General features: G+C 41.5%; 1 protein-coding gene across 7 annotated transcripts in view; it reads left to right on the top strand.

Annotated features, from left to right (window-relative positions):
* Positions 1–26,565, top strand: part of LOC118397007 (endothelin-converting enzyme 2) — a 78,311-nt gene that overhangs the window by 35,659 nt on the left and 16,087 nt on the right. For all 7 annotated transcript variants that reach the window (XM_052467084.1, XM_052467085.1, XM_052467081.1 and 4 more), the window contains 4 exons: positions 9,924–10,048; positions 11,926–12,072; positions 12,405–12,470; positions 13,340–13,528. In XM_052467084.1, coding sequence (XP_052323044.1) covers positions 9,924–10,048; positions 11,926–12,072; positions 12,405–12,470; positions 13,340–13,528 — 527 coding nt within the window. The remainder of the gene's footprint in view (positions 1–9,923; positions 10,049–11,925; positions 12,073–12,404; positions 12,471–13,339; positions 13,529–26,565) is intronic.

The raw sequence follows: 26,565 nt of genomic DNA, 5'->3' as shown, positions 1-26,565 counted from the left end.
AGAGAGACAGGAAACACAGGGATATATACACCGGGGATAATAAGTGACACCTGGAGGGGGTGGAGACTATCACAAGGACAGGTGAAACAGATCAGGGTGTGACAGAGTGCGCATACCATCTTTATCATTGGATGAGTCAGTCAATGGAACATTTAGAACAATAATTTCCTCATATTGTATAATATGTATCTCCCTTTTTTGTAGCCCTAGATTAGATTCATTCAAGACAAGGTCATTTTTATTGATCTCAGTTTGTCAGTATCAGCAGAGTATGACCGTGCTGTTATTTTTGTAGAATGCCTATTATTAAAGATTCTGATAGTGTCTCCAGACATGTAAAGTGACGTAGAATTGCACGAAATGTGTTTATAAAAGCCACATTTTTTCCCGAATCCTCCTAAAACTGTTTGCCTCCTCTGTTTTCCTCGCTGCTTCCCCAAACATGGAACTCACGCACCGCCTATGACGTTGTGTAGCCAATTTCATTATGTTTGTTTACTGTCAGACTCGGACAGTCAGCCTGTTTCTTTCTGTGGTGTTGACAGTAATTATAACTTGTGTAGTTGCGCTGCCTACTTGGCAATAGGCCTAATAACAGGCTTGTTTCCCAAGGGAACTTTGTGGTCACATTTATCCTGTGTTATGTGTTAAATTATGCAATGTTATTGCACAAATTTTCACTGAAATATGTCAGGGTATTTTTGCTGGAAAATTGTTGTCCCAGTCACTTTTACTCATGCCCAGCCACACAGCAATTTCTGCCTACAACAAAAAAATCAAATCAAATTGATTTGGACCAGGCTAGTCAGCATCTACAGTGCTGTGTGGTTTTTGAGGCCAGCTGAATCAGCTTGTCTTGCTAAGTGGGCAGACCAGGGATGTGTCCCAAATGGCACCCTATTCCCTTTATAGTGCACTACTTTTTACCAGGGCCCTTGTGCACTATGAAGGGAATAGAGTTCCAATGAAAGGAATAGAGTGCCATCTGGGGCTGAGGGCCCTAGGTCAGTGCAGTTCTGGTAAATACCTTGCTGCTTCCGGTGCATGCAGAACTTTATACTCCATCGAATGTTGAATTAAAACTATTCAGTACTGGGATGCCAGTCTCACTCCATAATATACCAGAGGTTACTGTGACCCTGTTTGTTCCCCTTCAGCCCTACTTTTTTATTTTAATTTTATTTCACCTTTATTTAACCAGGTAGGCTAGTTGAGAACAAGTTCTCATTTGTAACTGCGACCTGGCCAAGGTAAAGCGTAGTAATTCGACACATAAAACAGCACAGAGTTACACATGGAATATACAAAACATACAGTCGAACAAAAGAGAACAAAAAGTCCATATACAGTGAGGGCAAATTAGGTAAGTTAATATAGCAATTAAACACTGGAAAGGTAGATCGGCAGAAGATGAATGTGCAGGTAGAGATACTGGAGTGCAAAGGAGCAAAATAAATAAATAAATACCAGTATGGGGATGAGGTAGCTAGATAGATGGGCTGTTTACAGATGGGCTATGTACAGGTTCAGTGATCTGTAAGCTGCTCTGACAGCTGGTGCTTAAAGCTAATGAGGGAGATGTGAGTCTCCAGCTTCAGAGATTTTTGCAATTCGTTCCAGTCATGGGCAGCAGAGAACTGGAAGGAAAGACGACCAAAGGAGGAATTGGCTTTGGGGGTGACCAGTGAGATATACCTGCTGGAGCGCATGCTACGAGTGGGTGCTGCTATGGTGACCAGTGAGCTGAGATAAGGCGGGGCTTTACGTAGCAGAGACTTGTAGATAACCTGTAGCCAGTGGGTTTGGCGATGAGCAGTATTTACATTTAATATGAAGCGAGGGCCAACCAACGAGAGCGTACAGGTCGCAATGGTGGGTAGTGTATGGGGCTTTGGTGACAAAACGGATGGCACTGTGATAGACTGCATCCAGTTTGTTGAGTAGAGTGTTGGAGGCTATTTTATAGATGACATCACCAAAGTCGAGGACGGGACGGGGGAGCCACTAAAGCTTAAAGAGCAAGTGTTTAAGTGTGTGTGTATGTTTGTATGTGCATGCGTGTATGTGCGTATGCTTGTACCAGAGGTTACTGTGACCCTGTTTGTTCCCCTTTAGCTGCCCTACTAGCAGGAAAGCCACTGAAGCTTAATGAGGGAGTGTGTGTGTATGTGTGTGTGTGTATGCTTGTGTGTACGTGCATGTGTGTATACTTGTTTGTGCTTGTGTGTATATCCATACAGTTAACAATATTATGCTTGTCCAAATGGGATTGTGTTAGCAATTCAGAAGAGAGATATGGCTTTCTCCCAGTAGTCTGTTTTGATGCAGCTTGTCAACGGTGTCTTTTTGTTCAACCATACAGAGAAAAAGCTAACAGGACTAAATTAACTGTGCGCTGGTGTAGAATTACTCCTCTTCAACAACAGTCAGGAAGCAGTGCCAGTCTAAGGGCGTGTTCCAAATTGCTCCCTATTTAGTGCACTACTTTTGAAATAGGGTGCCATTTGGACGTAACCTGAGATGTCCTCTCAGTAAAGTGTGTGTTGTCCTCTCAGTAAAGTGTGTGTGCGTGCTTGCGCGTATGTGCATGCGTGCGTATGTGATTGGGTGAGTGCACGCCCATGCTTGCATACCTGTGTGTGTATGTTCTGCTGCTAATTTACTGGCGGAATATTCCAGCTCTGAGTCATTTAATTTAATTATATCTGCAACCATCCGTGTGAGATGGACCAGAGCATCCTTTGAGGTCACACCATTTAAAAAAATGGTTTTGTATTGTTGACAAAAGGGCATGAGTTATAGCTTCTGTATGATAATTAGTTGATCTGTTCTGCAGCATTGGCCGGTCATGTAACATCCAAGATGGCGTAGCAGTCAGACGTGTTTTGTTTTCATCTTGTATATATCTTTATATACATAATTTTATATATTGTTTGTTGGCATATATTTCTTCATATTTTTCTTAACCCCAACTTCAACATACTCTCCTGCAACCCGCCTCACCCAATGTGGTATGGATCTGCTATTTTCTTTACCTCAGAACTGGAAACCCCAGCAGAAGCTAGCCAGCTAACTAAGTACTAGCTAGTAGTAAGCTAGCCCCTGCTAGCGGTCATCAGCTAACCTCTAGCCAGGACAACTCCTGCCAGTCTGTACAGCGAGTCTAAACCAAGAGCTTACCGGACTCCTTTTTCTCCATATCACCGGATTCCCACCGTAAGCTCTGAACCTCTTCACCTGGATCACCGTGGCTTGCTAGCTGCTATCCAATTGGCTTCTCCTGCTAATGTCCCTTTCCCGAAGTGAGCACCAATTAGCCTGGAGCTAGCCTATGCTACGCCCATCTCCCGGCTAGCTGAAGAGGACCATTAGCCACTCCTTGAGCTACAATACGTATACCCTTTTATTGCTGTTACGGAGCCCCGCTGATCCAACTTGTCTGGACTACCAACGTAATCCGCCCGAGTTTTTTTTTAAAACATCCCCTGAATGTCCATTTGCTAGCCGCGGACCGCTAACTATCTAGAGCATACCGGACTGTTAGCTGTAGTGGTCCATCAGTCAATTTCTTGGGCTACTAATCCTATTTTGCCAATTGGCCTGGACCCTTTCACTGCACGGACACCTGCTGATCCAGCACGACTGGTCTGCCGACGTAACTGCATGAGGGGGCTACAGCAACAGACCCTCTAAGGCCCTTCTGCTAGCCCCGGCACGCTGGCTGTCTGAATCGCCGTGTCTCCAGCCCGTCCAGCTACTCATTGGACCCTATGATCACTCGAGTATGCATGCCTAATGTCAATATCCCTTGTCCATTGCTGTTTCGGTTAGTGATTATTGTCTTATTTCACTGTAGAGCCTCCAGCCCTGCTCAATATGCCTCAGCTAACCCTCTTGTCCCACCATCCACACTTGCAGTGACCTCACTTGGTTTAATTGATGTCTCTAGAGACAATACCTCTCTCACCGTCTCTCAATGCCTAGGTTTACCTCAACTGTATTCACATCCTACCATACCTTTGTCTGTACATTATGCATATAATATATATCATACTGCGCCCAGAAATCTGCTCCTTTTACTCTCTGTCCCGAACGTCCTAGACGACCAGCTCTTTTAGCCTTTAGCCGTACCCTTATCCTACTCCACCTCTGCTCCTCTGGTCATGTAGAGGTTAATCCAGGCCCTGCAGTGCCTAGCTCCACTCCCATTCCCCCAGGCGCTCTCATTTGTTGACTTCTGTAACTGTAAAAGCCTTGGTTTCATGCATGTTAACATTAATAGCCTCCTCCCTAAGTTTGTTTTATTCACTGCTTTAGCACACCTAGCTGTGTCTGAATCCTGGCTTAGGAAGGCCACCAAAAACCCTGAAATGTCCATCCCTAACTATAACCTTTTCTGACAAGATAGAACTGCCAAAGGGGTGGAGTTGCAATCTATTGCAGAGATAGCCTGTAGAGTTCTTTCTTTACTATCCAGGTCTGTGCGAAAACAATTTCAGCTTCTACTTTTAAAAATCCACCTTTCCAGAAACAAGTCTCTCACCATTGCCACTTGCTATAGACCACCTTCTGCCCCCAACTGTGCCCTGGAAACCATATGTGAATTGATTGCCCCCATCTATCTTCAGAGCTCGTGCTGTTAGGTGACCTAAACATGCTTCACACCCCAGCCATCCTACAATCTAAGGTTGATGCCCTCAATCTCACACAAATTATCAATGAACCTACCAGGTACAAGCCCAAATCTGAAAACACAGGCAACCTCATAGATATCATCCTAACCAACCTGCCCTCCAAATACACCTCTGCTGTCTTCAACCAGGATTTCAGCGATCACTGCCTCATTGCTTGCGTCCGTAATGGGTCTGCAGACAAACGACCACCTCTCATCACTTGCAAACGCTCCTTAAAACTCTTCAGCGCGCAGGCCTTTCTAATCGACCTGGCCCGGGTATCCTGGAAGGATATTGACCTCATTCCGTCAGTAGACGATGCCTGGTTATTCTTTAAAAGTGCTTTTCTCACAATCTTAAATAAGCATGCCGCATTCAAAAAATTTAGAACCAGGAACAGATTTAGCCAGTGTTTCACTTCAGTGGCGTACTGCATTAGCATCATATAGCCCCCCGCGATATGCAACTTTTCAGGGAAGTTAGGAACCAATATACACAGGCAGTTAGGAAAGCAAAGGCTAGCTTTTTCAAACAGAAATTTGCATCCTGCACTACAAACCCCAAAAAGTTCTGGGACACTGTAAAGTCCATGGAGAATAAGAGAACCTCCTCCCAGCTGCGGGAGGCTTGGAAACACGGTCACCACAGATAATTCCACAATAATTGAGAATTTCAAAAAGCATTTCTCTATGGATGGCCATGCTTTCCACCTGGCCACCCCTGCCCTGGTCAACAGCCCTGCGCCCCTCACAGCAACTTGCCCAAACCTCCCCAATTTCTCCTTCACCCAAATCCAGACAGCTGATGTTCTGAATGAGCTGAAAAATCTGGACCCCTACAAATCAGCAGGGCTAGACAATCTGGATTCTCTCTTTCTAAAATTATCAGACACAATTATTGCAACCCCTATTACTGGCCTGTTCAACCTCTCCTTAGTATCGTCTGAGATCCCCAAAGATTGGAAAGCTGCCGCGGTCATCCCCCTATTGAAGAGACACTCTAGACCCAAACTGCTACAGACATATATCTATCCTACCCTGCCTTTCTAAGTTCTTCGAAAGCCAAGTTAACAAACAGATCACCGACCATTTCGAATCCCACCGTACCTTCTCAGCTGTGCAATCTGGTTTCTGAGCTGGTCATGGGTGCACCTCAGCCACGCTCAAGGTCCTAAACGATATCATGACCTCCATCGATAAGAGACAATACTGTGCAGCTGTATTCATCAACCTGGTCAAGGCTTTCGACACTGTCAATCACCACATTCTTAATGACATTACTCAACAGCCTTGGTTTCTCAAATGACTGCCTCGCCTGGTTCACCAACTACTTCTCAGACAGAGTGTGTCAAATCGGAGGGCCTGTTGTCCGGACCCCTGGCAGTCTCTATGGCGGTGCCACAGGGTTCAATTCTCCGGCCGACTCTTTTCTCTGTATACATCAATGATGTCGCTCTTGCTGCTGGTGATTCTCTGATCCACCTCTAAGCAGACGACACCATTCTGTATACCTCTGGCCCTTCTTTGGACACTGTGTTAACTAACCTCCAGACAAGCTTCAATGCCATAAAACTCTCCTTCTGTGGCCTCCAACTGCTCTTAAATGCAAGCAAAACTAAATGCATGCTCTTCAACCGATTGCTGCCCACACCTGCCCGCCCGTCCAGCATCACTACTCTGGACGGTTCTGACTTAGAATATGTGGACAACTACAAATACCTAGGTGTCTGGTTAGACTGTAAACTCTCCTTCCAGACTCACATTAAGCATCTCCAATCCAAAATTAAATCTAGAATCGGCTTCCTATTTCGCAACAAAGCATCCTTTACTCATGCTGCCAAACTTACCCTCGTAAAACTGACTATACTGTCGATCCTTGACTATGGCGATGTCATTTACAAAATAGCCTCAAACACTCTACTCAGTAAATTGGATGCAGTCTATCACAGTGCCATCCGTTTTGTCAAAAAAGCCCCATATACTACCCACCACTGCGACCTGTATGCTGTCATTGGCTGTCCCTCTCTTCACATTCGTCGCCAAACCCACTGGCTCCAGGTCATCTATAAGTCTTTGCTAGGTAAAGCCCCACCTTATCTCAGCTCACTGGTGACCATAGCAGCACCCAACCGTAGCACAGGCTCCAGCAGGTATATTTCACTGGTCACCCCCAAAGCTAATTCCTCCATTCTTTCCAGTTCTCTGTTGCTAATAATTGGAACGAATTGCAAAAATCATTGAAGCTGGAGACCCATATCTCCCTCACTAACATTAAGCACCAGCTGTCAGAGCATGTACAGATGCACAGAGCTCACAGATCACTGCACCTGTACATAGCCTATCCAACTACATCATCCCCATACTGTTATAATTTTTTTTGCTCCTTTGCACCCCAATATCTCTAGTTGCACATTCATCTTTTGCACATCTTTCACTCCAGTGTTTAATTGCTCAATTGTAATTATTTTGCCACTATGGCCTATTTATTGCCTACCTCCCTTATCTTACCTCATTTGCACACACTGTATATAGACTTTTTCTCTATTGTGTTATTGACTGTATGTTTGTTTATTCCATGTGTACCTCTGTTGTTGTTTGTGTCGCACTGCTTTTCTTTATCTTGGCCAGGTCGCAGTTGTAAGTGAGAACTTGTTCACAACTAGCCTACCTGGTTATTTATAGAACCGTCAAAAAAAGGTTCCATATAGCACCAAAAAGGATCTGCTATGGTTACAAGCCAAAGACCCTTATTTGTCACTATATAGAACCATTTGTTTTTAGTGTGCAGCCTTATCAATGGAAAAAATAAACACTGAAGATCCATAGAGAAGGAAATGGAGATACGGACATAGAGGGAGAGAGAGAAAGAGCGAGATGGGAGAGAGTCAGAGAGAGGGAACAAGACAGAGGCAGAGGGAGAGAACGAGAAAGATGGGGGAGAGACACAGGAAGTTAGGGGTTTGAAGCAGAAAGCTTTAGAGTGCTACCAACAGGGGCAATGTAGATGTGAAACAAGTGAGTAAAAAACACGAGGAAAGGTGTTAAGAGTATGAGAGGAGGAGATCGAAGACAGGATGTGGTAGGATAGTTTATTTAGTCACATGCTCGTCTCCATCTCCATAGCGCATATCGTCATTCGCTCTTAAGCACCACTGTCATGGCTATGCACATGCTGCTGAAATATTTGTATTGATTTATTTTATTTCACCTTTAAATAACCATGCTCAGAAGGTTCTAAATGGTTTAATAGCCATATTATATTGTTACAATTCCATAGGTTTCATTATGTTTATTAACCAACTGAATCAGGTGTGCTGGCTCTGGAACGACTGGGGGTCCCTGTGGAGAGAATTGAGAGCTACTGACTTAGTCAACCTTTCGACATTAACACAAGACCATATGTGAGTCGTTCACAAGACACCATCACGGGCCATAGTCATACACTGTATGCATGTGTGTATGTGCATGTGTGTGTCCCAACCGGCCCACAGCAGTCATGGTCCAATCCCCCAGCTCCCTAACTGTCAGAACAGTCAGCCATGGTTCAACAGCGGTTTAACTGTCCATGACATCCTGTTATTTGTTTCTGTCCTCATCAGCTGTCATAGTAAATCACTTGCACTGTAAAAAAACGTTAAGTTTAATTAATTTTTATTTAGTAACTGGTTCCACAGCCTTTTTCAGTTTACTTAACTTTTCGGTCATTGTTAAATCAAATCAAATCAAATCAAATTTATTTATATAGCCCTTCGTACATCAGCTGATATCTCAAAGTGCTGTACAGAAACCCAGCCTAAAACCCCAAACAGCAAACAATGCAGGTGTAAAAGCACGGTGGCTAGGAAAAACTCCCTAGAAAGGCCAAAACCTAGGAAGAAACCTAGAGAGGAACCGGGCTATGTGGGGTGGCCAGTCCTCTTCTGGCTGTGCCGGGTAGAGATTATAACAGAACATGACCAAGATGTTCAAATGTTCATAAATGACCAGCATGGTCGAATAATAATAAGGCAGAACAGTTGAAACTGGAGCAGCAGCACAGTCAGGTGGACTGGGGACAGCAAGGAGCCTTCATGTCAGGTAGTCCTGGGGCACGGTCCTAGGGCTCAGGTCAGTTGAAACTGGAGCAGGAGCATGGCCAGGTGGACTGGGGACAGCAAGGAGTCCTCATGTCAGGTAGTCCTGGGACATGGTCCTAGGGCTCAGGTCCTCCGAGAGAAGAAAGAAAGAGAGAAGGAGAGAATTAGAGAACGCACACTTAGATTCACACAGGACACCGAATAGGACAGGAGAAGTACTCCAGATATAACAAACTGACCCTAGCCCCCCGACACATAAACTACTGCAGCATAAATACTGGAGGCTGAGACAGGAGGGGTCAGGAGACACTGTGGCCCCATCCGAGGACACCCCGGACAGGGCCAAACAGGAAGGATATAACTTTTCGGTCATTTGTTGGCCCAAACTTAGTGCAAAATAGTGCGTTTAATATACAATGTTTTGAACTTACGTTTTTGACACTTTGAGATAGTGAGCATGATCATTGAGCATGATCATTTATTAAGTCATTATTATTCAGCCTGCCCTCACCTGGGATTGGAACTTAGCATTCCAATATTCTTGCTATGCCAGTATTACTGTGTCTATTACTTATTTCACCTGAATTTCTACACTTTGCACTTCAAAGTAAGTCTCAGGTCTGTTAAAAGTACACTCAAGAAAAACAATTTTATTTATCATAGTGATAAAGGAGTAACATTAAAGCAGAACCCTAAAATAAGTCAATCAAATCAATTATGAGAGACATGGTTACTGGCACAGACATGGTTGAATAGCAGGAAGATCAGATCAAATCCCAGATAAGGACATGTTGAATAATAATTACTCTATAAATGAGAATGCACAATGTCAGCATGTGTCAAATATGCATGTTGAAAACATTGTATTGTAAATGCACTGTGGTTGTACCTATCAATTTTTTCTCAAAACCTACATTTTCTCAAGTTGGAGCTAAGTTTGGGCCAACTAAACATTTTAAGTTCAGTTAACACTTTGAAGTTGAATAAACTTAACAAGGCTGTGGAACCAGTTACTAAATAAATATTAGTTGAATCAACTAGATATTTTTTTACAGTGTATAATAGAAGGAAATGACAGGTCTTGTCTCTGCCTCACACAATCACATTAGCCTCTGTTCTCCTCCTCCTCATCCATATTTTCCTCTTACCCCCCCTCTTTTCCCCTCCTTCTTTAGAGAATGGCACATTCAACTCCAGCAGCGACGCCGAGAAGAAGACCCAGTTCTACTACCTGTCCTGCCTCAACGAGCAGCACATCGAGGAGCTGGGAGCCATGCCTCTCATTGACCTCATTGCAAAGGTCAGCTTGATTTGCTCTCTGGGGCCTGCTGGGTGGACAGAGTTTGCGCTTCAGACACATGAAATGGTTCAAATTTGCTCTCTGGGCCTGGCAGAGTTCTAGGCGGAGTTCTACCTTCAGAGACATGAAATGGTTCAAAATGGGAGCACGTTGCCTTCCCGGCGCTAATGCTACTGTTATCAAGTTCACCTACCGCCAACAGCGCAAAACAAATAAAAAAAACAGGAATACGAGGCTTTATTGTTTTGTTTTTTACGGAAAGGTTTGGTGATCGACTAGGAATGCGTTAGAGATTGACCTAGGCCTTGCCTACACCAATCCAGTGCTTTTACATTTGTGGGGAGTAGTGAACAAGAGCACACTTCAGGTGGAAGGAGATATTATTGGGACACAACCAACCACGCACTCCATGTAGCCTTGGAACGGCTGGGGGTTAGGGTTAGTAATGAGCGATGAACCAACATTTTAGTTCTGTTTTTTTCTGAACCCAATGCACCATTTCTCCAGAGAGAAATTAAAGTCATCCATGAGATAAATCTAGTCAATAACTATTTGAGACGCTGGGCTGAAGGGAATTGTAGTTTTCAATAAGCAAATAAATGTGGTAATTAACTACTATGAAGCCAGTTTTTTTAGGCTCAGAGATGAATACACTTTTATGCCAGCTACATTCTACGTTAGGTTAGATACACATAGACCGCATGAGAGAGGAATGTACACAACACAACAATTAGAGAGAGGGATAGATTATGCCTCATCTACTTTGAAGAACTAGTAAAATGATTGTCAGACAGTTCTGCAGCTTGCTTAGACAGACTAGCCTAGATAAATAGGATGACTAAAGACATTACAGTATGGGGAGCACAGAGATAACATTGTCTGTCTGTTTGGCTGCTACTGCCTGAGCAGAGATGAGATGATGACTTTAAGGAAAGTTCAATAATAAAGTCATCAAATAAAACTAAGTAATATACACAACTGAAATCAGTTTCTATTTTTTATTGATGTCTACCCATTGTGGAGGTACCTGACAGAGACAATGGAATATTTCATGTTTTGGCAATTGAATGTTCAGTATTTTTGGCTTTGGAATTGTCATTAAAAATCATGATTAAAAAAAGTGTTTTTTTTTTAAATAAGAAAGGAATGAAGAAAGAAATAGCTATAAATTCACTGTCTCCTTTGTAATCTGCCTTTTGATGAGAACTGAAGTGATGGACTGGCTGGCTTCCGAAAAGCAGCTTGAAGTACCGGCCCTTCGGTCTCCTATCTTATTTCTACCAGGTAGAAGGGAAATTGAAGAACACAAGTTGTATAAATAGGACTGTGTGTGATTGATGTGTGTGTGTGTGTGCATGCCTCCTTGCCTGCGTGTGTGTTGTCAGCAGCAATCCATCCCATCCATCAATCCATGTCTGTTTGTCAGTTATGATTTGAAGAATTAGCTGGGCTGGACTTTTTCACTTTTCCAGTCTTGTGCTACTGCGTCATCATGTCCTTGTTCCAAACTCTTTTTAGGATGGGCCTTGAAAGAAATCACACCCCATCCTGTTACTCACATTCTGTGACAAGACCTCATTTATCTGACTATACGATTTTAATATGTGTGTTTTTGTTTTGTCTTTAAATTGACAAAAGTGGTGCCATTAATCGGAAGAAAATGCTATACTATACTGTAGAGATAAATCAAAATGCTTCAGGGTATAGATCTAGGATCAACTTCCCTTCCCCAATCCTGACCTTAAGCATTAGTGGGGGAAATGCAAAACTGACCCAAAAACTTATACCAATAAAAATAATAATAGATTTCTCTGTCTGAGCTTGTCGTCCCTCTGTTTTGTCTGTGTGTGTGTATCTGTGTGTGTGTGTGTTTGCAGACAGGGGGCTGGAACATAACGGGGCCCTGGGAGAAGGACAACTTTATGGAGGTGCTGAAGACAGTGTCGGGCCCCTACCGTGCCCAGCCCTTCTTCACCATCGGAGTCAGCGTGGACCCCAAGAACTCCAACAGTAACGTCATCCAGGTCAGCTGCTCTGGCTCTGGGTCTTTTGAAATGAAAATGCATGTACTAGCACACACACTAGCACACACACATAAACACATAGGCATGCATAGACACAGACAGACCCACAGACACATTTCATATTTTTTATAAGGTGGTATGGTTCACCTGTTGCTCTTTCCTGAGTCATAAACTAAACTGTCGAGATTCATTTGTTTTAGAAGCGACATATATGCACATCTAATATTTTTTGAATATATTGTCGAATATGATAGTGAATGGACTCTGCACACTGCAATTCATTCTCCCTTATGATTAGTGTGTTTGCTCACCTGTTCATACATTTCCGCCAGGTGGACCAATCAGGACTGTTCCTCCCCTCGCGGGACTATTACCTCAACAAGACAGCCAATGAAAAGGTGAGTCAAGTTTGGTGGCTGGAGGGGGTGAGCTGGGTGCGGGCCAGCCAGCTGGGTGCGGGTCTTTTCCTACCTCTGGCTGTCAACATGAGGTACCGTAATAAATTAACATATATTAATGTCACAGGAGGCTTCTGAGGGGAGGACGGCTTTCTCTCCTGCTGTATCTGCACAGGCTTCCGTGGCGGGGGTAGCTCGCATCATCCATTACCTGTTTATCTAAATGTTGACGTGCATATTGTTGTTCCATTCTACTTTCCCCTCCACATAGCCTGTCACAAATCACTCTGAAACTTACCAGGTATATTTTACCATAACTGGCTGAGAGAATACTAGGTCACTTTACAATGAACTAGAAAGACTGAAACCTTCCACAGAAATAAATCCAGCAGCAGGTATTTCATTTTGATAGCTCTCATTCTCTTGTGACTGTACCACACCAGTGTAGAGCCAACTTTGACTAACCAATGGTGTTTCACTAGGAAAAAACTCTGGGCCCTAGTTATAGTCACTGTAGTAATAGTTTTTCTGATCAGGTCAGGTGGTCAAGAAAAACTCCTGGCCCTACTCTAGTCTGCAGCATTACCCGGGGGTGGCCAACCCTCCTCTTGGAGACCAACTAGATGTGCAGTCTTTTGTTCCAGACCTACTATAGCACTTGTGATTCAGCTAATCAAGGTCCTAAGGCAGCAGCTGAATAGAATCAGGTGTGTTAACACTAATTAGAGCAGGGCTATAACAAAATCCAGGTGAAGGATTTGCAATGGAAAACAAAAAGGGCATTTATGATGGTACCTACCCTTTTTACTCTGTTTCTGACCGTTAACTTACTGAACACGACCCTGAGCTTATCCTGTATCCATTCCCAGGTGTTGAAGGCGTATCTGGACTACATGGTGGAGCTGAGCCTGCTGTTGGGGGGGGATAAGAACTCCACACAAAACCAGATGCAGCAGATCCTGTACTTTGAAACAGCGCTCGCCAACATCACAGTACCGCAGGACGAACGTCGAGATGAGGAGAAGATCTACCACAAGATCACCATCGCCGAGCTGCAGGTGTGTGTGCGTCTGTCGGGTGGGGGTTACAAAGAGAGAGCAAGTGGGCTTCCATGTGCATGCAGTTGCTTGGACGTGAGTATGTGTTAAGACTTCTATGAATGGTGGGTGGAGGAGTTAAGCGCAGAGAGCAGTAGTTCTGTACGTGGATCTTTTATTCCAATGACAGCGGCAAAACACAAGGGCGCATGAAACAACCCGTCCAAATAAACAGGACTAAAACTGTCCGGAAAAATAGAGATCACAATAAAGCCTCCACAATAACCAGCGGGCCTAGTGCCCTTAAATAGCCTACAAACAAAACTAAACTCAAAACAGGTGTAACCAATTAGACCCAACTAACAGAAACAAAAGGAAAGAGAATCGATGGCAGCTAGTAGGCCGGCGACTACGACCGCCAAGCGCCGCCCGATCAGGAAGAGGCACCATCTTCGGCGGGATTCGTGACAGTGTGTATGAGAGTGAGAAAGGGCAAGAGAGGTACATATGTGAGTCTTTAAAGCCTCTCAGAGTTAATTCTTATTCAATTAGTCTGTTCCCACTTTTTCTCCTGCCTCCATTAGTGTCAAAACATGCATGGCTTTTTCTCACAGCCTCTCCCACACCAACTCGCCACTACCATTTGAAACCCTGAGCCTCTTCACACCTGTGTCTGTGTTTTATCCCTCTTAAGAGGACTATTCTAATCTGCATCTCCTGCAGTCCTCTTTTTTTTGTTTGCGAATGTTCCCCTGGTTGCCAAGGTGACTGTTGCTAAGCCCTTTTATCTTCACGGTAGCAGCAGATCTCGCGAGCGAGATCGTGAAGGGAATGCAAGTGGTTGGAGGACATCGAGAAGCCTTTTGTCAACAAACAGAGATGGTTCTCTGTTTCATAGGAATTGAATGTCAGCATTTATAGGATGGGTTGAATCTGTGAAATGGGTATATTGTGTATACCACCGACCATCTGAATGTAATTGCTCTAGAAAATCAGTCTGTTAACCTTAAGCTTGCAAAAAACAGTCATGTTGATGAGGCATGACTTTTAATGGTAATGCCATAGATCATTTGTTCAGTTTCTAGTGGTTCTAAAAACTAGATTATTACGCTACAACTCTAGGGTCATGTTCATTAGGCACCAAACAGAAGCAAATGGTTTGAAGCAGGGAAGGACTAGCTGTCATTGTCTGTTGCAAAATGTTTTCTGTGCTGAACATGACCCTGCTCCCAATGACACCTTAAATGGTGAGTAAGCGATCGATGAGCAAAGCTTTTAATGACACGACGGGCCCCTAACATGTTCTACTACATCTCTGGAATACATAGGCATACCATAAAGGAATGGGAACTACTATGATCCTATCCTTACTAGTGTTGCACGTTACACCGACACGTCAGTACTTGAAAAACAGTTCAGTACTATAGAGTTTTCAAATGTGTCTTACGTTTTAAAAATCAACTAAATGCATAGAACTTATCAAATCAAATGTTATTTGTCACATACACATGGTTAGCAGATGTTAATGCAAGTGTAACGAAATGCTTGTGCTTCTAGTTCCGACAATGCAGTATTAATCAACAATTAACCTAACAATTCCACAACTACCTTATACACAAAAGTGTAAAGGGATGAAGAATATGTACATAAAAAATATATGAATGTGTGATGGTACAGAACAGCATAGGCAAGATGCAGTAGAAGGTATAGAGTACAGTGTATACATATGAGATGAGTAATTTGGGGTATGTATACATTATATTAAGTGGCACTGTTTAAAGTGGCAAGTGATACATTTGTACATCAATTTTTCCATTATTAAAGTGGCTGGAGTTGAGTCAGTATGTTGGCAGCAGCCACTCAATCTTAGTGGTGACTGTTTAACAGTGATGGCCTTGAGATAGAAGCTGTTTTTCAGTCTCTCGGTCCCTGCTTTGATGCACCTGTACTGACCTCATCTTCTGGATGATAGCGGGGTGAACAGGCAGTGGCTCGGTGGTTGTTGTCCTTGATGATCTTTATGGCCTTCCTGTGACAGTCAAAAATATAAAATTCCCAGTTTATGCTTATAAACCAACTTCTATAAGAGGTTTTAAAAATAGTTTTTAACTTGACTCAAAATTCCATGAAGTACAGTAAGACCTTGTTAGCAGAATAGATGGATACAGTTCAAATCATGATTATTATAATTCACCAATACATTTCTTGATTGTCCAAAAAATATTACTATCAGGTTGTAAATCACAGCTGGCCTGGTACATCATTTGCTGCCCCCGCCCATTCTGGATGCACTGTTTCAATGACTCAATATTTTGAACAAAGCGGACGACTAAGGCTGGGATGCCAATACAATCAAACTAGCAAGGGCAATGATCACAAGTCAGTCATAACGTGACTAATAGGATAGCGCATGTGTCAAACACAAGGCCCGCGGGCCGAATAGGGGAGACAAGCGAGTATAAATGAGTCAACCGATGAGTCATCTACTATATGAAATTACAGCCTGATGAGTTCACATAGGTGAATTCAACTTCAATTGCCCTGCTTTCAAATGCCTTACAAACATTCTATGAAAATGTTAAAATGACCATATCTAAGTGGTTGCTTGTCAGAAAATGTAAAGCAAAAAAATGTCATTCTTCCAGGGGGTGTATATGAACAGATATAAATAAGATTTTGCTGAAATGTTGCTAAAACAATGTCAGTTCCACTTTAAGTAGCTTACTGTCATTGTTTTCAATTAAATGTTCAAAAGAAACACAACTTCTTAGCAAGAGCAATTTTTCAAGCAAGAATTTAGCTAGGACTGTCTGAGAGTGGTCTGAGTGGGGAAGGGTAAACTGAAAACTAGCTGGTATTGGCAGAAGTTTGGAACTCTTTAGAATTGGTCTATGTCACCAGGAATCCCACAACTCCATATTTTCAAACAGCTCTTACACTAAAAGGGCATTATCATCATTTTCAGGGTATTTTATTCCAACCTCATAGTGTGTAAATGTATATAAAACACAGGGAATTCACATTTTGTCTGCATATAGGCCTGTAAGAAAAGTGAGATTTAACTTCTTGCGTCGAGCCATCCCGGATCCGGTATCGTGACTACAGCCTCAAGCTCATTACCATAACGCAACGTTAACTATTCATGAAAATCGCAAATGAAATGAAATGAATCTATTTGCTCTCAAGCTTAGCCTTTTGTTAACAACACTGTCATCTCAGATTTTCAAAATATGCTTCTCAACCATTGCAAAACAAGCATTTGTGTAACAGTATTGATGGCTAACGTACCATTTAGTGTAGCATTTAGCGTTAGCATTCAGCATGCAACATTTTCCACAAAAACTATAAAAGCATTCAAATAAAATCATTTACCTTTGAAGAACTTCAGATGTTTTCAATGAGGAGACTCTCAGATAGCAAATGTTCAGTTTTTCCTGAAAGATTATTTGTTTAGGACAAATCGCTCCGTTTTCTGTGTCACGTTTAGCTACGAAAAAAACCCTGTATCCAGGATTGTGTAAATCTATCAGCAAGCTCATTGGCATAACACAACGTTAACTATTCATGAAAATGGCAAATTAAATGAAATTAATCCATTTGCTCTCAAGCTTAGCCTTTTGTTAACAACACTGTCATCTCAGATTTTCAAAATATGCTTCTCAACCATTGCAAAACAAGCATTTGTGTAACAGTATTGATGGCTAACGTACCATTTAGCATTAGCATTCAGCATGCAACATTTTCCACCAAAACCATAAGCATTCAAATAAAATCATTTAACTTCAGATGTTTTCAATGAGGAGACTGTTAGATAGCAAATGTTCCGTTTTTACAAAAAATATTATTTGTGTCGACTAATCGCTCCGTTTTGTTCATCGCGGTTGGGTAAGGAAAAAAAAGTCATTAAAACGCAAACTTTTTTCCAAATTAACTCCTTAATATCGAAAGAAACATGGCAAACGATGTTTAGAATCAATCCTCAAGGTGTTTTTCACATATCTCTCGACGATAAAATCCATCGTGGCAGTTTACTTTCAATTCTGAAGAAATGGAACGTGCATGGACTTACTGATTACGCACACAGGACACCGGGCGGGACTCCAGGTAAATGTAGTCTCTTATGGTCAATCTTCCAATGATATGCCTACAAACACGTCACAATGCTGCAGACACCTCGGGAATATACAGAAAGCGCAGACTCATTCCTGGCGCATTCACAGCCATATAAGGAGACATTGCAACACAGCGCCTTCAGAATCCGGGGCATTTCCTGTATGAAACATCATCTTGGTTTTACCTGTTGCATTAGTTCTGGGGCACGCACAGATAATATCTTTGCAGTTTTGGAGATGTCAGAGTTGTCTTTCCAAGGCTGTCAATTCCATGCATAGTCGAGCATCTTTTCGTGACAAAATATTGCGCTTAAAACGGGCACGTCTTTTTATCCAATAATGACACAGCGCCCCTATAGGTTCAAGAGGTTAAGAGAGTGAAAACAGAATTTAAAAAAAAAGATCAGTCGTTCTCTCCACTTTCTTTTTTTTGCCGTGGCACGAGTATTAGGGCTGTGGCGATCATGAACATTTTTTCAGCTGGTAAATGACATAACTAAATAACTGCTGGTCTCATGGTTATTGATCATAATTAACAAACACGTTTAGCATCTCCGGGCTTCTACTCGTACCCTACAAGCCACTGATGCAGACCTTTTGGAACATCTACATTTTAAAAAGTCTAATAAATCCCTTTTAATATAGCCTACACCATCACAATAAATCCATGATTTATTTTAGGCAGGTCTAAAGATTTATATGAAGAAAATGTAGCCTATTTCAGAAGAACAGAATAGTATATTCTGAGTTGTCATAATGTTCAGAACCTGATTATCAATGTTTCAGGTAAGACCCAAATGCAAACTATGTCGCAGTAACAATGTTTATTACAGAGGCAGGCAAATGACAGGTCAAGGCAGACAGGGGTTGATAATCCAGAGTAATGGGGCAAACGTACGGGATGGCAGGCAGGCTCAGGACAGGCAGAAAAGGTCAAAACCAGGAACAATCAAGAGACAGGAACAGAGGGAAAAATGCTGGTAGGCTTGACAAAACAAAACAAAACTAACTGGCAATGGACAGCACAGGTATTAAAAACACAGGGGATAATAGGGAGGATGGGTGACACCTGGAGAGGGTGGAGACGATCACAAAGACAGGTGAAATAGATCGGGGTGTGACACTGATCTGGCTATGTCATATGCCTGCGGGCTCCACTAGTTAATTTAGCAGAAAATAGTTTCTTATTCATGTGGCATTTATTTATAGTACAAAGAGTACAATTGAACATGGCTGAATAAAATGGAAAGGATATTTTCCCAAAACAATTTCCGAGGTAGTGCGCACATTCAGTGTGCCTTGTGACGAGCAATCCGGGATCGTAATCATAGCCTCAAACGAATTAGCATAACGCAGCGGACATAAATACCCCTCGTAACTTTTCCTATTCATGAAAATCGCAAATGAAATGAAATAAATATATTCAAACAAAAGCTTAGCCTTTTGTTAACAACACTGTCATCTCAGATTTTCAAAATATGCGTTACAGCCATCGCTAGACAAGCATTTGTGTAAGTTTATCATGGCATAATGCTATGCTAGCTCTGCTGGCAGCAGGCAACATTTTCACGAAAATAAGAAAAGCAACCAAATTAAATAATTTACTGATACAGGAATTAAATTCCTCAATGTTTTAAACTTCTTAGGGCTGCTGTCCCTGTACAGGGATCAACATCAGCGGAAATTCCAGAGTGACAACTAATAGTACTCGATACAACTCAAACTTTCATTAAAACACACATGCAGGGTACTCAATTAAAGCTACACTCGTTGTGAATCTAGCCAACATGTCAGATTTTTAAAATGCTTTTCGGCGAAAGCATGAGAAGCTATTATCTGATAGCATGCAACCCCCGGAATACCCAAAGGGGACGTAAACAGAATAATTAGCGTAGCCGGCGCTACACAAAACGCAGAAATAAAATATAAAACTTTCATTACCTTTGACGAGCTTCTTTGTTGGCACTCCTATAAGTCCCATAAACATCACAATTGGGTCTTTTTATCGATTAAATCCGTCCATGTATACCCAAAATGTCCATTTATGAAGCCCATCTGATCAGGAAAAAACTGCTTTCAAAAACGCAACGTCATTTTTTAAAATTAAAAAAGTTGCCTATAAACTTTGACAAAACACTTCAAACTACTTTTTTAATCCAACTTTAGGTATTAGTAAACGTTAATAATCAATAAAATTGATCACGGGGCGATCTGTATTCAATAGCAGCACGTTTTGAAATGATGGTCCATTTTCTCTCTCTCAAAACTTCCTGCTGTGTACTTGATGACAGGAAGTGCCTATTTCTCAGCACTCCACGGGTCAGAACCTGGAATCCGCTGGTACCTCACCATCTATTGTCATCGATTTCTCCAGTCCTGGAAATAAGGCCTCGTACACATGGAATTAGACAACAGCCCCATATAACTAAAACAGTCACACAGGTGAATGTAGCCCATAATACAGTGATCATAATATTTTTTCATTTTCCAAACATACTATCAAACCAATTAGTCAGAGAAGTATCCACCCCAGAGTTTTCTGCCAAACCGTGAGCCAGGGTGGTCAAACCAGCTGAGGCTTCGGGCACTGATTCGTCCGGAGCTGTGTTATTTGGGATGTAAGCACAAACATGGTCCCGATAATCACGCATACTTCTCCCTTTACAGCCAATAACATACCTAATGCAATTCTATTCTGCCAAGCCATCAGGCTGGTTGCTTCAGTCTGTTCTGCAAAACCTTTAATAGCATCTCTGGTACAATTGGTAAAACGCAGTTGATTATAATAAATATAATTAATCATGTCCACGTTCTTATTGAGAATAGACCACCTGGAAATGCTTAACTCTAATCCTGCTAGGATTCCGATCTCTTGCTTTGAACTCATCTGGCACCCCCCGTGGAACCCCAATTGTTATCAATGTATACTTTGTCATCAAAAGACCCAGATGGAGTAGTTATTTTCTCCCGTTTGGCTAAAACTTCATGTCTTAGTGTTGAATGAGTGTGAAAGGCATTCCCAAATGTACAAGGGAGCATACTCCTGTCCAATCTGCCGGTAAAACCTCGCCCTGACATTTCCCAAGAGTACTGTACCGGGCCAAACGGTAATAATCTCATCCGGTCACTGTAAAGGGAGGAACCTGTGGATATAAATCGTGCAAGTCAATGCAACTGTCAGTATCTGGCATTCATGCTTTCATGAACAGCTTTACCATACTGGCCTAACCTCCTCTACCGGGTACCACAACCCTAGATCCTCCTTCATTACTGTTTAAAGGGTTAGGCGTATCTTTATGCAATTACATCCCTCTCTCCGGATTACAATCAAAAACTCTCACCTTCACTATACTCCACCTCCTTCCATACTGGGTGAGTGGATTCATATAGCCCTCTCTCCAAATGAGCTATGACCTGTGTCCACGATCAATATGGGGACCTGCACAGATATATACCATAATGGCTCAGAGTCCTAGACTGCCATTTTGGTCTACATAAAACTCCATTGAGAGATCCTTCCCAACCTCTACTCTAACTTCCTGTCTACCCAGATCTAGGGATCTCTTATGCTTGTTTTGGAACAAAATCCTCATCGTCTAAACAATGGGTCAAATTACCACTCTCCACATACTCAAGTAGGACGTGCTGTATCAGGAATATGGCACCCACGATAAGACAGCTCAGACGAACAGCTTCCATGTGAAGCCCCACCCTCTCCCCGAGAACACATCACTAGCAAGAGCCAGACACACCTTCACTTCTATGAACAAAAACAGGGGTGATAGGACAGGAAGGATTTACTTCATTCGAGAGATGGCCCCCGGAATTCTGTTAATTCCAGTTCTCCTCTCGAACACTGTTTATTGTTCGACAGTTTCTTTGTGTCTTACCCTTCCGCCGTGTGATATGAATCCTGGTAGCTCTTTCAGCTAGCTGTCACCAGGAGTCCTTGATATGGTCCCCCCAACAAGCCTCGGGGACTGGATTGAGTCACTTCACCTGTAGTTCACATGTAATGCATAAAATCCTGGACATACAGGCTTGGTTAACAAACAGTTTCTCATGTGTTTTATCTGATTATATCTTTAACTTCTATGCCTATTTGTTAGCTAATTTTTTAAAATTTTAATGATTTAGTTTCTTATCCAATAGGCCACTAACTTACCCACCCCCCTTTTGATACCTGGCTCTGCCGAGGTAACAACCTTATATACCCTAAATAATGACTTAGGTAGGATTAGTAAATTATCCTTATTTTCTGGCATTATCACGTATGTCCAATTCTCCCTTGGGCATGCATTCATCTCAATCCTGTATCAATTATCTGTCAAGTGTCTTATCTAGTTTAAGAAGTATCTGTGCTATTTATATATGTTCTTAAATGTATATATTTACCGATTTTTAAACAGTAATTCCTTTCTCTCCTATCTCTCAAAATGCCACTAAACGTCTCACTGTTTGACTATCTAAAATCATTGATTTTAGAAAACACATGTCTATAAGTGGCAATCTCTAAAGTCCTTACATTTCCTTAATCAATCTATCTTAATCCTTACAATAATCCTAAATCATCACAGATATCCTATATTCCTGTTAAATTTAATACTATTTAAAGAACTCCTAATAGTCAAACAGAACCAAAATAAATGCTAACCATATCAAAATCCTTCCTACACTTACAAGCTCTTTCCTTCAGGGATCCTCAGTATTCTCAGTATTCTATCTGACAATAACATGAATCGAATATATGTTGCATAGTGTGGAATACCTTATCTATAGTAATTTATCACCCCTATGTATTCTCAATGATAAATATAATTATTTTATGTTGTAATATCAAATCAATAATAGCCAATTCAAAAACTTCACAGCTAATTTTGTAAAACAGAATCCTGAAACACTTTCTCTTCAGTGATTCAAACAATAATTCTAAACCCCAAACTAAAACTCCATTATAATTCATTTACTTTAAAATAGTAACCCGACTGACCGCAAAGTCATTATACAAATGGCTCTCCCCTGAGGCTGATCAGACCTCAAAAGATAGCCATGACAAGGTCAATAGGTCATACCACCCTTTTATACTCATCTTCCATACTACATTAGACATATTAAAGAACCCTTTATCCTTAAAATCAAACAAATTCACTTCACTTCAATTAAAACTCATAAAGTTCCATATGTGAGCGTGCCTCTTTAAATACCTTTGCACTAATACAAATAGTCCTAACAAATGTTTTATGTGTATATATTTGCAAACCTTAATGAATAAACAACTTAATAAACTTCCAGGTCTTTTTCAATTTGGTCGTTTATTCCCTCAATCTCACCCTCTCTCCTCAAGATTATCAATCCCAGGAATCATCTAAAAGTGAGACACCTAAACCTCAATTTTCCAAGAAGAATACAACACAGAAACTCAAAAGTGAACTATAAACTAAACCTAATGATAACTCCCCTTTGACTCAAATCATTAATCATACGTTTTAAACAACGTCTATGTATATGTTTACTTAAATGAACATGCTACCCTTAGATACAATTAACCTGATAACATTATTATCCAATGTATTACTTTTTCCCTCTGCCGCAAATGTCGTACATTTCTCAGTGTATGAAATCCGTAATTTAATCCCAGATATTTTAATAAAAATGTAAACGCATTCTCCCATGGCTCCTTCAACTTACCTATTTTAGATAACTTCCATCCGTCCCGGAATAAGGAATCCTACTTAAACACACCAGAATACAATGTTTAACTAAGTTAAATCAAACCCTAAAATTGACCATAACAAGTAACCAAATAAACAAACAACTTTTATCAACAAAAAACAAACTATACAAAAACTCACTACTATAATGCTTCAGATGACAAAATGACTCACTCACTTTTACATCTCAATAAAACAAATCATCATCTGCTTGTTCCTCAAGAAAAAAACAACTTGCCCCTGTTACAGACATCTACGTATCAGGGGAAAAGCTCAAATAACCAAATTCAAACTAGCTAATTTCCCGAAACATATGCAATTATGTTTTTCTATCGACCGTTTTACCGAGCAGCAAGCTTCTTGATATGCCACACCTGTCAGGTGGATGGGTTACCTTGACAAAGGAGAAATGATCTCTAACAGGGATATAAGGTTGCTTTTCAACATTAATACCCTAACATTGTTCCACATAATGGAAACAGTGCTCAAATTCACTGGTGTTACATAAACAATCAAACCTGGAATCAACAACCATCAGAATCCATTATCACGATGTTTAACGATTCAGACATCCAGTCTCCCTTTCTCATAGCCTAATACGGTCCAAATAAACGCCACAAATCTCATGCCCACCTAGCGAATCAGCTGCTAGTTTTTAGCATCTTTCCTGACTATACTGACGACTCACAAACTACTTTTAGAAATGTATTTGGACATTTTTATCAACTTCTGAAAAGTCACTCAAAACAATAATGCACGCATTTTCCTTCTAAAAGACAAACAATTTTCTCCGTTACCCCCAGTCACAACATAATTTCCGTGGCGACAAAAGTGCCTTGCAAGTGATGTCATCAACAAGCGCTCAACCTCGACCCAATCCTTAACGACTTTCAATTAATTGTAAATAATTGTTGGTTGTCTGCAGCAACAGTAGTACGGGTTCGATAAACCAAACCTAATTTATCACATCTGTTCAAATCTTGAATTATAATTTACAACATCAACCAATATCTCTAAATTCGCTAATTTTATAAAAACATTTCGATGGGCATAAATCGTAATTGTCTCTTCGTTATTATTTAGTGCCACAGAACTGATGTTACAGAAAAAACCCAGATAAAAATTACAATCAGGAAGTTCTTTTTTTACCATTTTAATTGTACCTTTATTTAACCTCTAGCGTCGAGCAATCCCGTATCCGGGAGCATAATCATAGCCTCAAGCTCATTACCATAACGCAACGTTTCCTATTCATGCATAACAAAGTGATAACAGAGCCTCCTATATGGTACATTTAAAGTTATTTATGCAACTTGAGTTGTGATACAAACCGTAGGCTATATTTTTTCATATCTAATACATTCTAAGCCTGCATGATGCAACTCTAATGATGATTCGAAAAAAAGTTGCATGAAAGTCTCGGTTTCTTGCCAGGTTGCACACAGTCTCTCATTCACAATTTGACAAGCGCATGATAACATTCTCACCCATCTAACTATTCTCAATTTAATCTGGTCTTTACATAGAGCCTACTAATATACACTACATGACCAAAGGTATGTGGATACCTGCTTGTCAAACATCTCATTCCAAAATCACTCTTATGGGAAGGCTTTAAACTAGATGTTGGAACATTGCTGCAGGGACTTGCTTCCAGTCAGCCACAAAAGCATTAGCGAGTTGGCCACTGATGTTGGGCGTTTAGACCTGGCTCGCAGTCGGTGTTCCAATTCATCCCAAAGGTGTTCGATGGGGTTGAGATCAGTGTCCTGTGCAGGCCAGTCAAGTTCTTCCACACCGATCACAACAAACTATTTATGTATGGGCCTCTCTTTGTGTGTGGTGGCATTGTCATGCTGAAACAGGAACGGGCCTTCCCCAAACTGTTGCCACAAAGTTGGAAGCACAGAATCATCTAGAAAGTCATTGTATATTGTAGCGTTAAGATTTCCCTTCACTGGAACTTAGGGGCCCACCTTGAACCATGAAAAACAGCCCCAGACCATTATTCCTCCTCTACCAAACTTTACAGTTGGCACAATGCATTGAGAAGGTAGCATTCTCCTGGCATCTGCCAAACCCAGATTAGTCCGTTGGACTGCCAGATGGTATAACTATCACTCCATAGAACACGTTTTCATTGCTCCATATTCCAATGGCAAGCAAGCTTTACACCACTCCACCTGACGCTTGGCATTGCACATGGTGATCTTAGGCTAGGCATGCTTTTAAATTAGGAAAGTTGAGAAATAAATATAGTAGGCGTAGCCTATAGATGGGATCTTCTTTTTAATAAATGCCATCAAACTCTGTTTTATCACGCAATTGCATAGCCTATAGAAACGTTGTCACCATGGGTTTATAGGAACACATTTCATTCCATGCATCAACCAGCTATGAGAAGCTGGCTCTCGCTGCGCAACAGGTGATCCTATTCTACTCAAACTCTGCCAGGGCTCTCATGAAGTGTTTGATTTCATTTTCGATTCCATTTACATTGATGTCATAGGGATTTAAATGGACAATAGAGCGCTGAGTACCAGGCCACAAGCAACTGGCCGTTAGCAAGTTTGGTAGGCCACTAATGAACATCAGCAGCATCAGAGTGCAGTTTTGGAGCTGTTTAGTTACGGTCACGTGGAATTTGACTGCGGTCATGACTCCTGACTGCCGGTGTGGCGTTAATATTTTGGTCTCAAAGTCAAAATTCTGGTATTGTGACAACCCTAATCTTTAAACATGTTACAATGCATCGTAAGGATTGTTAGAAAAAAACAACTAGTCCTACTGTATATACTGTACTAACTGTCGCAGTCTCTTTGGTTTGCAATAAAGACCAAACAATTAAACAGCCCCGAATTTGTTTTTATCCCATCATCTCTCTACCTCCCTGCTCTGTGCTCGACTCTGGATTAAGGCAGTGGAATGAGTGTCTGGGACTGAGGACTGATGGTTTTACTGTAATACCCCTACAGACCCTCCAGGATAGGGGTGGCTTTAGAGTCTGAGATCTGGAATGCAAATATATGAGGGCTCCTCTTACTGTTTTGTCTCTCTCTCTCTGTATGATGGATAATTTGGTCCAGTTTGAAGGGATAGTTTACAAATCAAAGGTTGCGTTCAGATTCTCTACCCTTCTCCAGAAGTGTGCACTATATTCCTTACACCAGTCCATTCCTTTGACATCTTTGACGGAGAGTGTATGAGTGCAAATTTCGGGAGAAGGGAATAGAAT

This window comes from Oncorhynchus keta, chromosome 18 (genome assembly GCF_023373465.1).
Source record: "Oncorhynchus keta strain PuntledgeMale-10-30-2019 chromosome 18, Oket_V2, whole genome shotgun sequence".
NCBI classification, from domain to species: Eukaryota; Metazoa; Chordata; class Actinopteri; order Salmoniformes; family Salmonidae; genus Oncorhynchus; species Oncorhynchus keta.
This window is presented reverse-complemented; position numbering and strand designations above follow the sequence as displayed.